Source organism: Nanorana parkeri, unplaced genomic scaffold (assembly GCF_000935625.1).
Source record: "Nanorana parkeri isolate BGI_ZX_2015 unplaced genomic scaffold, ASM93562v1 scaffold364, whole genome shotgun sequence".
Taxonomy (NCBI): domain Eukaryota; kingdom Metazoa; phylum Chordata; class Amphibia; order Anura; family Dicroglossidae; genus Nanorana; species Nanorana parkeri.
In genome coordinates, this window is record NW_017306632.1 from 561,120 (window position 1) to 573,385 (window position 12,266).

Below are 12,266 nucleotides of genomic sequence, written 5' to 3' on the forward strand. Positions count from 1 at the left end.
AGGAAAGCCAGAATCGGTAGATTAAGATATCATAGGCAGCTGAAAGTGTATGCCAATCTGTATTTTTTATTGTAAAGCTGAATTTGGATCTTCTGCTTACAGGGGCTCTTTATTGGTGACTGACCATCAAACTAAGGGTACCATATTGGTGTATTACCACTCACACATGCATGTGTTGCAGTAAGGCTGCCTATTCAATTTAAATGGGCTGGCAACACACCCCATTCACTGGACCTAACCCTTTCTTCCCCACGCAATTCACCACAATGTGTAGTAGTGATTTATCATGCATTGCAAAGCAGATTAGTTGACTTGGTGCATTGGGATACCATTTATATTAATTGGCACTGTAGCACACTAACGGGTGCATGCGGTGGTACCGTGCATTGCGGTAACACACACTGCCACACTGCCCAAAGTTGTGAAGCCAGCCTAAAGGGCCAATACATTCACTCAGTAGGCTGCAGATGATGGAGAAAAGAGTGGCTTTTAGGCTCTGTTCACACCTAGGCGTATCGAATATGCGCGTTTCGTGGCGCACGTTTCCGAGGGCTACTTGGCTGTATCCTAACAATGGGATTTTCATGTTTGAGCGTTTTGTAGAGCGTTTTGTAGAGCGTTTGTAGATCGTTGAACGCGCTACAAAACGTACAGGTGTGAACCAGGCCTTAAAGAGGGGGAACAAAAAAAGATTTGCTCTTAAATTGTTACCTATAACATTTCTGGGTCTACTGAAAGTTGTGCGATGGTTGTAAGGTAATTAAAATCTCCTACAGTCTGCCCATCTTGGACAGGCAGAGAGTACTTGCGATCATTGCAAGCCCGCCCTGCTAAGGGGAGGGCTTCCGATGATTCCAATGCTGAGCGGGCACCGTGTGCTTGCGCACACTGTCCCATTCATCATTTGTCTTCCGCGCATGCCACTAACCCGTCAAATAGTACGATGTTCGGCGGGTTTTCGAGCGTGCTCGGAAGACAAAAGACGTGCGACCGTACAGTAGAAATGGTCGCACGCCTAAATGCCCAGTTCTGCTTCAAAAGTAGATCATGTATTGCCTTGGGCTTCAAGTGTGAAACTACAGGCTACAAAATGTATTTCACATATTCCGGATTTGTAGCAGTGTAATAGGTTGCGATAATACATACTTATCAGCGCACACAGCAACAGGACAGCTAAAATATTTTGTTTTGAATAGATGGGAAAGAGGTCAGAGACTCAATTTTTTTTTGGTCATCTGTGTTCCTATTGGGAAGACTTCCCTAATTTGCTGCCAAAACAGAAAATAAGGAATCGCTCCAACTGGTGCACAGAAAAAACAAAAACTTATTTTAAGGCTAGGTTCACACCTGGGCAACTCCTTACCGCGTTGCAGTCATGCACAAAACCGCACAGATTGCTGGGTGGTCACGGAGTCGCCGTCCACAGACAATCGCGCTCACGGTGCCATTATTTTGTAATGGAATCCCAGTCGCACTGGGCGGATTGTTCCGCCACGATTCTGCACATGCTATTGAACATGATAAAAAGCCACACGCCGTGTGTTGCAAAAAAAAGGTACTTGCACCTTTTATTTTTTTTTATAGCGATTTGCCACGTGGATGTAACCCCATTGATTTATTTTAGGCAGGAGTAGGCAACCTTAGCGCTCCAGCTGTTGTGCAACTACAAATTACATGAGACATTGGAAGACTCTGCCACAGGCATTACTCCTGGAGACAGGGGCATGGTGGGATTATTGGTTTCCCCACATCTTGAGTGCCAAGGTTGCCTACCCCTGTTCTCAATCCCTTACTGCTGTTTGGTTTCACAGGAGAAACTTTATTTCTGTGTTGGCAGCTCTGCAAAAAGGCAGCTTATAGTGATGTAAGACAGAACGTTCTAGGAGATTTGCTTCATTCAATTAAACCCCAATCCAATGCATATGTTTCATTATAACAAGTCAGGCTAGGATTAGTTAACAATTTTATTGTCTGTATTAAGAGATTTAACCACTAGCAATCATTTAATTAGCAGCACATTCATTATTTGGAGTAGCAAAGAATTCAAATCACCCATGGAGCCCTAAGGTAACTTGGTATAGAAGCATCACTCCCTGTAGCTAATCAGAAACCTCTGTTACAATCTTCGTATTTTTTGTTACATAAGTGAATTTTCACATAAAATTATTTGTTTTTAGCTTGGGGTTCTTGTATATTTATATACCGTATATACTCGAGTATAAGCCGAGATTTTCAGCCCATTTTTTTGGGTGAAATCTTGGAGAGTGATTTTAGCTTTTTATTTACAAACAAAAGATCTTTCTTTACCACTTGATAATGCCATCAGACGCTTGATTGTCGAACAAAACTACATTTGATTTTAACGTTTGATTTTGTAATGGCTGCAGTTTCCTGACTGGAAACCGCGGTTACTGTCAGAATTTTGTTCATGCGATAAACATTTTCCATCCTGCTCCTTCGAGTTTTTTCGTCACCTATGGTTGAAATCAATCATTGATTTTGCCCCCATAATACGAAAGTTAATTTGGAAATCTACTAGTGTATGGCCAGCTTCAGTTATTTAAAACTAAAATTTGGATGGAGAAGGGCTTTAACACACATTACACTGGCATACATTTCTCATGCGTAGAATTGCACTGAAAGGGTTCTCATTAGTTCTAGTAATTAGGTTTTATTCTAAATATACAAAATCAGTCTTTCAGTAAGTGGATAGGGAAGTGTGCGCAATGTTCTGAAAAAGCTTGCACCGAACCACCCAAGATATATAATTTCCCTGTGAGGATTTCATATATCCTAGGTCGCCTGACAAGCTGTATGTGTTTATACTTGAAACTGGTACCTGTTTGCTCTCCAGATATTCCCTGCATTACACAACACCCAAGCTATGTAAATTCAGTATTACGTAAACATTCCTATGCATGATCATCCCAATTTCTGCCTGCAAAGTAAAAAATAAAATAAAATCTGTTGATGTGGAAAAGAAATGCACAAAGTCCTCTCTAAGTGACAAATGGTTTAAACTTACTAAAAGCAGAGAATTTATTTTATTGGCTGTGTACGACAATATTGCACTTTCTTACTTAGAATGCAGTGTACGCAGTCACCCAGAATGTAACATTTATTTAGGCTGGAGAGTGAACCTGTGGTGTATTATGTATCCAGTGAGGTAGGAAGAGAACCAGCACACAGCATACAAAGTATATTCCTGGGCCTGTGGGGATGGAGTGAATTATTTTCTACTGCTCATTAAGAGCTAATGTATCATGGCAAAAAGAAGATCGTGCATCTGGTAAAACATTTACTATATACTGCAAGTACACCTTTGCACCTGAAGGGTTTTATTTGCAAAATAGACATGATGCACCTGTTTTGCAAACTTAACCTTTGTGGTTGTGTTTCCCCTCCCCTGTATTCACTTAAAGGGGTTCTAAACCCTCCGTTTTTTTTGCCTCTATCTACTGCTAGTAAGCAGTAGATATAGGCAAGAAGTTTAAAAAAAAAACCGCTTGAACTGGTTTTAAACTTACCTCGTTATCGCTGCTCGATCCCGCGCCGAGAATCAGGAAGTGATCGTACGGCCTCAAAGCATTTTGGGGCGTGCGCATGCGCAGTTCCTATTCTTGGCCGGGAGACGAGCAGAGACGCAAGGTAAGTCTATGGACGCGTGCACCCGCCTGCAGACACCGCTGGATCGGAGAGACAGAGCAGTCAGCGCTGGATCGGAGTGACGTCACACCGCTGGAGGGACACATGAAAACATGGGGAAAGAAGAGGAAGATCAGAATAAGAGACATCATTTGAGGTAAGGGCTAACATTTTCATGGGGGGGAGGGGAATTTTTTTTGGCTTTAATGTCACTTTAAAGGAGAAGTATTGGTAGAGTAAAATATACTCTTCCCAATACATAGAGCCAGCTGTGGGGCATTGCAGCTATCACATGCCAGCTCCATACCGGGGGCTCATGTGACTGCTCAACGGTCAGTTCAGGTCTCTTCCCTGTAAAGAACAGTGACAGTCATCAATTCCCACAGGTATCCCCTCTCTGTTCCTCCAGAACTCCTCCAGAATGAAGAAGAGTTCCTCCAGAACTCTTCTTCATACAAAAGCTGTGTCTTGAGGGATGGTTTAAAACTGCAGAAATGACTCTTGCAGATATTCATCCATTACAGTGTTGTACACAGTCAAACCATGCCCTAGGTTCCACTGCATACATATGTTCTGACATACTAAAGGGTCAGTCCCTAAAACTCAAGCTGTGCTTGGATACTGGTTGTCTGTGAGTGGATACTACTGAACAGATCATCCATTGTTTTCCTTTGTCTTGGAGTTTAGAGCAGCAGTAATATTTATGTCCTTCTACAGCTTGTGCCACTGCTATAAAACCTCCTAGTGGTTGGCCAGGAAGACACAAATATTTATAACCCAGCATTATTGTATCTTCTTGCTCTAATACCGGGTCACACCCCTGGAGCAGGCAGAAGCAAACAGTAACATTAGACTTAGGGGGGACCAGTACTATCCACTTAGGGCAAGGTGGTTACACTTGTATTTCTGCTTGTTCAGAATCAGTGTCTTAAAAAGTATTATTGAAGCCAAAGCATCAGCAATACAACCAGAAAGCTGCATTCTAAAAATAAAAATGTGCCATTGCAAAAATGTCATATCTGATAAGTTAACAAAAAACAACTTGTTGATGGTGTCGGAAATGCTGAATAATTTGCGTCTATGATGTAGAGATAAGAGTGGTAGAGTTTGGGTAGTTTAGCAAAAAGACAAGTAGTGGAAATGTGTGTGTTTTTTATAAGTGTTCTCTCTTTCCCTCTCTCTCTCCCCCTCTCTCTCTCTCTCTGTATATATTTTTTTGCCTTGACATAACTTTAAAAATAATTTTAAACAGTATTTGTTTAATCCTGAACATAAAAAAGGGGATGGAGATAAATATTCAATGTATGTATTAGTGTACGTTAAAGGTTTAAGTGTGGGTAATAAAGTGAACAACCTTTGAAGCACAAACATGTAAATCTCTAATTAACGTTGGCTCTATCCTATGTATCCTTTTCCTCTCCTACACAAATGCAAAAAAAAAAAAGTAATCTAGGCCTTTACAAATTGTACAAATTGCTCACACAATAGATTGCTGTTATTTTAAAAAATGCCACTCACCTCCTCCTCAATGTTATTAGTGCTTGCCATGTGTGGAAAGACTAGTCAGTACAATTTTTAGACTGCGTTCTTCTTTCAAGGTTAAGAGTTGTTCCTACAATATACAAAATCACAGCGAGCAGCGGTATGACTAAGCCTTGTCAGATAACTAGAAATATGTTCTCGGCTTAATCTCAGGAGATTTAATTTACTGTTCTGGGTAGCTTTAGCCCGCAGCTCTATGTAGTGTTTTTAAAGCGACCCTGTAACAAGCCTACAAGAAATCAGATACCCTGTAAGTGAATAGGCTGCATACTTGCCTGGCTGGCAGGCACTGAGGGAGATATTCACTCTCTTATAGAGCTCCAAATTGCAAAACTGCTATATGATCCTTAGTGCGTGTCATATAGCTCGTCACCCACTGACCGCTTTGGTGCCTCTTGCCAACCCCATGTCACTAATGTGTATTGTGATCAGCAGGTGCAGGGCTGTACTCCTACATACTGGTTAAAACATATCTAGTTCTCTAGTGTCACTTTAAAATAAAACCTTATATATTGGCAGGGTTTAAAGGAAATGAGTAGAGCCGCAGTACAGCTCTGTCAGTAGTGCCAGCAGAATAGGAGTTTAAAACAGGAGTTTCTTGTGTTGCGGCAGGTGCTTAGATGGGATACAAAAGTCAGGCAGAGTTCAGACACGTGTTACAATACAGAGTTGAGGCTCCTAGAGAGATCATATCAGGACCTGAACATAAGCTTAGGGCTTGTTCACACTGCGTCCAATATATTTCAGTGGTATTTTGGGCTCTAGTTCACACATGCCTTCAGTTACAGAGCATGTAAAAAAAACTGCAGCAAGCCCAATTTTTCCTGCTCTTGAACGCATGCAAATGCCATGGAACGCACTGAAAGCCCATTCTAAACTAAAAAACGTCCCGGAACGCATCGAAAACGTGGCAAAAACCACAGTATAACGCACTGCACTGCTTGTGCAGAAACTCATGCAGATCTGGTCTGCATTTGATGTGAACAAGCCCTTAATCCAGCCACACGTACCTTCTGTACAATTTTTTTTTAGATTTACCAGCAGCTGCACAACTCAGTTGCCTCCCAAGATTGTGACATTGGTGACCAGCTTAATTCTATTAACAGTAATGCAGATAAATGGCATGGGTGATGCTGATCTATTAGCTGTGCGGTAAGATAGGTTTTACCATTAGACATTGATAACTATAATTGCTTAAAGCACTTTTTCCTTATAACTGTCTTTAAAAAAACAAACATATTCTTATAAGAATGTAATGAAAATGCGTAGTTCTCAGGTATTGTGTATCGCTGCATGAATGTTAAAGTAAGAAATTCTATTGTTTTCCAGCAATTTTTTCAGCTTGTGAAGTTAAGAAAACTCGGCCTTAGTGACAATGAAATTCAACGACTTCCTCCAGAAATAGCAAATTTCATGCAGCTGGTAGAACTAGACGTATCACGGAATGGTAAGTCTCAAATTATTTATCATTTTTTGGGGATTTTTGAAATGTTCTATTCAATGTAAAGGTCTCTTTTTTTTACAATAACTATGTGGGGAAGTTCAAAACTGTTTATTGAATTGTGCCTTATCAGTATGGCCTTTAGTGGAGCAGGTAAGCTAAAGCATACAGTTAAAGACTTTGAAGATATATATCAGCCAACGCTGACATTAAAGTAAAACTTCGGCCAAAATTGATTTTTCCTTTTAACGGTTACATGGTGCAATGTCCAAGTTAAAAAGATATTCTGTGATTGGAGGAGGACAATCGCAGAATGTTGATGTGACATCCTCTCTCCTTCTCCAATCACGGAATGTCTTATGTTCTTTGAAAAAAAATACAGGGTATTTCTTGAATGGACAAGTATTGAGAAGGGGCGGGTGCAATCAGAGCACTTCACTGCTTGAGTCGCATCCACACTCACCCCTCAGTGCACGGAAGCTCGGCATTGTGTGCAGGAGACGCCATACTACAAGGTTTGGCTTTAAAACCTCATACTAAGCTGTCTGAAAAAAGATGACTTATTGGGCAAATAGGTTTCTTTCAGCACAGCTGACAGTGATTCTGCTTCACATATAAAAAGAAGTCTAGAGCTCCACCTCCTGCCTGGTTAAAATTCTAAGGAATTTGAATGCAGTATTTCATATTTTAATGGATTTTTCTTAATAATTTAACCACAGCTGAACTCCATGGAATACATTTTTAGTAGTGATGCACAGATACTTTTTGAGTACCAGTGCAGATACTTGGCATTTTCATGAGAACTACCAGGATTGCAGAGGTTGCAGCTGGGACCTGGCTCTGGCACTCCACCACTGTCCTGAAATCATTAGTCTGTATTGTTTTAGAAAAACTGTCACATGACAATAAACAAAAATGTATCAGTACTCGTACTTGTAAGTACTCGGCAAGTACCAGTACTCGTACTCGCAAAACTGGTATCTGTGCATCCCTTTATTTATATTTATAAAAACAAAATCGTACATTAAAACAGAGATGTACAAATCCCAGGAGCTCCGTGTGCTCCTTACAAATGACAGCTGCCTCCTAATTTTTGAATTTTTCTCTAGTGTAGTCTTGGAGCTCAAAAGTATCGGTACATGTACTCGTACTTGTACCGAGTACTGTACTTGGTATCTGTGCAACCCTAATTTTTAGGTATTCTTACAATGGCCCAGCTTGACCTAAAGTATTTAAACATATTTTATACCTGGCAAGGCCATGGGGATCCTGTAAAATACTATAGTATCTGGAGCCACTACAATTCTTTTACAGCAATCTGTATTTCAATGAGGTGAGTGACTTCCCCTTTAATGTGAGAATACAGAGTACCGCTCACTTGGCACAGCAGCCATTCAGAGAACACCTAGTATTTTTTAGCAATTTATGGTGTTCTCTGGTTGGAGATGGGCTTTCACATCACGATGCACCCCTCATCCTGAACGTCCTGGAGCTATCCCAAGATCACGACTCCAGCAGCAGTGGTTTCTTCAGCTGACTCCCGACACTCCAGGCAGTTGTACTGGGCTGCACCCCACATACAAAAACAAACACCCACATAGGGTGCACTTTTGTATGTAAGCAGTGATTGCGCCACACGTGTTCATTATCGCTGCAAAACGAAGTGAGAGCAAATAATTCTAGGGTCACCATTTGCTGGCTTGATGAGTGGCAATGGCTTTCAAAGTGTTGCCTTTGAACAAATTTGGGATCTGTAGATTTGTATCATAACACAGGTGCTCGCAATTTTAAGGCTTGACATTTTTGGTATCTGTTTACTCAACGCAACCCCATCATTTACCATTTGGATATCATATTGTGCTTGTGTGTGCTAAAATTAATTTTAGTGTACATTTTCCTAAAAATTAATTTGATCAACATTTGCAACATAAAGAAAAATGCAACTGCCATTTTTTAACATTTTTTACAGGACCTCTGCTTTTAGAAAATATATACGGTAGTTGTTTGTGAGATTAAGTTTTTTTTCTAGCCATAAATTCAGATTTTAAAATTTGTGTGAGAAATGAAACAAATTGCTCCAGTCCCAATGTGGTTAAAAAGAAAATGCATACAAAACCACTATACATTCACTTTAACGCATAAAGTCTGTACTTACCATGTCGGTGCCTAACCTAATAGTACTACACCGAGATCTCCATGTCAAAAACTACTGATCAGCCTACACTGTCTTATCTTGGTGGGGAAACAAAAGTGATTGAATAGGAAAACCTATCCTGGCCAATCAATCTCCCCAGAAAGAATCAGCCAGGGGATGTTTGGAGAGGTAAAAGAGCATTTTTAGACACGAGGTTTAAAGCGGAACGCTTGCAGTGGGGCTACTCCCGCACTGCAATTGTTAACTGCCTATTTTGGTCTAGGAGCTGGCTTACAGATCTATACTAACCTAATCCTCGATCCCGCCTACCTGCTAGAACGGTCCCCACAACCTCTTTTTCCCACGGCTTCGGTGATCTAAACTTCACTGACGACATCATGTCTAATGCAGGTTAATTAATCTGCATTAGACATGAGGACGCAGAGGGACGTACCACAGCTGGAAAGTAGAGTAAGATAGGTGAGTGCTCACTGCCACAGGACAGAGGATCAGGTGAGCATATCTTTGTTATTCTAGTCCTTAGACCAAAACGAGCGGTTAACCCTCACAGTGTGCAGGTAGCCCCACTGCAAGGGTTAATTTTGGCACTATCTGCAGTTCCTCTTCAATTGGGTATAGATTATATTAGGGGAGTGGCAATACTATGGCAGATGAGTTTTAATGTCGATAAATGCAAAGTAATGTACCTTGGACATAAAAAAACAGGCTATACAATCATGGGTATGCCGCTAGGGAAGTCAGAAATAGAAAAAGATTTGGGGGTCATTGTAGACCACAAACTGGTAGCTTGCAGTGCCAAGCTGCGGTAAACAAAGCTAGCAGGGTCTTGTCCTGTATTAAGAAGGGGATGTATTGCAGGGGCAAGTCTATAATTGTGCCTCTATATAGATCGTTGGTTCGGCCACATCTGGAGTACGCGGTCCAGTTTTGGTCGCCTGTACTGAGAAGGGATGTCCTTGAACTGGAGAGAGTCCAGCGGAGGGCAACAAAACTAATTAGGGGAATGGAGGACCAGAGCTATGAGACAAGGCTTCTGACCTTAAACATATACGCTGGAATTAAGGAGATTAAGGGGGGATATGATTTTCATGTACAAGATGTTCAATGGTGACGGCAACATTGGCAACAAACTGTTTGAAATTAACTCCATTACAAAGACTAGAGGCCACCATCTAAAGTTGGTGGAGAAAAAATTCCAGCACAATGGGCGAAGAGGGTTCTTTACAGTAAGAGCAGTTAAGGTCTGGAACTCACTGCCATCGGCAGTGATTTCAGCCAAGAGTGTAGATTTGTTCAAGAAACGTTTGGACAATTTCTTGAGGGACCGTAATATCCAGGGATACCAGTATCCCTAAGAATGAGATGATGCGTGGACCTATATGGGTTGGACTTGATGGACGTATGTCTTTATTTAACCCCAAATACTATGTAACTATGTAATATTATATCTTTTAAACATGTGACATGTAAAATGTCTATGATGTAGACGTGATACCTGATCTTACTTTGTTTATTTCTTGCCTTACTTGACTTTTTAAATGCCTGTGCCCAGCATACCATTTCAGGGGTCTCAGGTTTACCAGCGCAGAAGAAAATAGGGATGGCTTTTGTACTACATGTGTAATTTGTTGTTAGTTATAAAATGAGCAGTAGTTTGAGAACAAAACCTGTGTCTTTTGTTAGTGGGGATTATGTTGAGCCTAACTTGTTTTGCTTTGATCCTTGTTTTGTAGCAGTGTTCATATTAAGTATTTGTCCTTTGGTCGTGCAGCAAATGCCCTCCAACATCTGGCTGAAACTAAACCAATTTTATATTCAAGCCATGTTTTCACTTGTAATATTCATTCAGTGAGTACCCATGTCTTGGCGCATAGTAAGCTGTCTCCTGAAAAATCATCCAAGCAAGTGTTTGACTTTTCAGACCTTTCTAAACCTATACAGCATCTGCTTTGGAAAATTATTGTTCCTTGAAACCAATGTGTTAAATGTCAGTCTCCATATTGAATAATGTATGAGTTATATCAAAGAAGGATTACTTTCTGCTGTAATCAAAGCTTTTTCAAGCACATGTAAGAATAACATACAATTCAGGGAAACATAGGGTAATATAGGAGATCAACCCTGGGGGAGCAAAATGTCTCCCTGGCCTCCACTCCCTTCTTTCCCACTTTCTTACTCACTTTCTGTGTTCTTACATTGTTGATTTATTCAAATGAATTGCCACCATCACCAATGTCAGGTGAGCGGTTAGCGCTTCTGCCTTGCAGCACTGGGGGTCCCTGGTTCGAATTCCAGCCAGGTCACTGCATGGTCTCCCTATGCTTGCATGGGTTTCCTCCAACACTCCAAAGACATTCTGGTTGGTTAATTGGCTACTGTCTAAATTGGCCCTCCTTATGTATGCATGTGAGATGTGGGCATCTCATAACCTGGTCGGGTACTCGATTACTCCTAACATGCAACGCCCCCAATATAAAACCTCTGGGAACCATTTTGGTATTTTTAGCATTGTCTGTCTATTTTCTTTATCCATAATGTCCCTGGCACAGTCGAGAATGGGGCATATACAGCATATTTTATGGTGTACACTATATATTCAGTTGTAACGGCTGTAACCTTTCTGATATTTGCCCTTTGCACTATATTCCAAAACCTGTGTTTGGAAAACTCAATAAAAGTGAATAAAAAAAAAAGCAACACAAGATAATTACAGCCATTTGAATGCCGTGAACTGCAGAACGCTTTGTGCAGTAAAATTGTTGCTGATTATAGGTCATCCAAACAAAATGGCAGTTTCTGTGTGTGGAGGTATACCTATTTTTTTTCCCAAGGAAACTGTATTGTATTGAAATGAGCGTTTTGTCTCCAATAATTTTCCTCGTGTATTAATTGGTGTAGACACCCTCATCCTTCTGGGATGTTTGTTCCTAAAAGGCCTGTGTGCAAAGGTAGTTTCTTAGCTCTGTTTTATCTTTATAAATTGAGGATAAGTTGAAGGTAAAAAAATAACAGTAAAATCAGAGCTCACTGAAGCATATGATTCCTGCTGCCATCATGTATTTAGGTGTATTTTTCCCAGATATGACTCCATGTACCATGGAAGTAGGATTAAACTTCAGTGAACCCATTATACAATATACTCACCATGTTTCTTCTCTTCACTGAAAAAATAAGTAAATACAGAGATACAGTATGGTTCCTGGTATTATAAGCATCATGTGAAAAACCTATTCTTTTAGTTTATGTATTAGACAGCCCACCTTAATCTACTATAAATGTGCATTTTGTCACATGGAGACACTAATAAATGTGTGAAATATTTTACAGATATTCCAGAGATACCAGAAAGCATCGCATTTTGTAAAGCACTCCAAGTGGCTGATTTCAGCGGAAATCCACTCACAAGGTAATGTCAACATTAATTAGTTGCTTTAAAATTTTAAAATGGAGCATTTTTTTGTTTAAGTGTTTCTCTCTCTCTCT

At 40.5% G+C, this 12,266-nt stretch overlaps 1 protein-coding gene across 1 annotated transcript in view; it reads left to right on the plus strand.

Annotated features, from left to right (window-relative positions):
• Nucleotides 1-12,266, plus strand: part of LRRC1 (leucine rich repeat containing 1) — a 124,086-nt gene that overhangs the window by 46,826 nt on the left and 64,994 nt on the right. The window contains exons 3-4 of the mRNA XM_018558871.1: nt 6,517-6,634; nt 12,111-12,189. Coding sequence (XP_018414373.1) covers nt 6,517-6,634; nt 12,111-12,189 — 197 coding nt within the window. The remainder of the gene's footprint in view (nt 1-6,516; nt 6,635-12,110; nt 12,190-12,266) is intronic.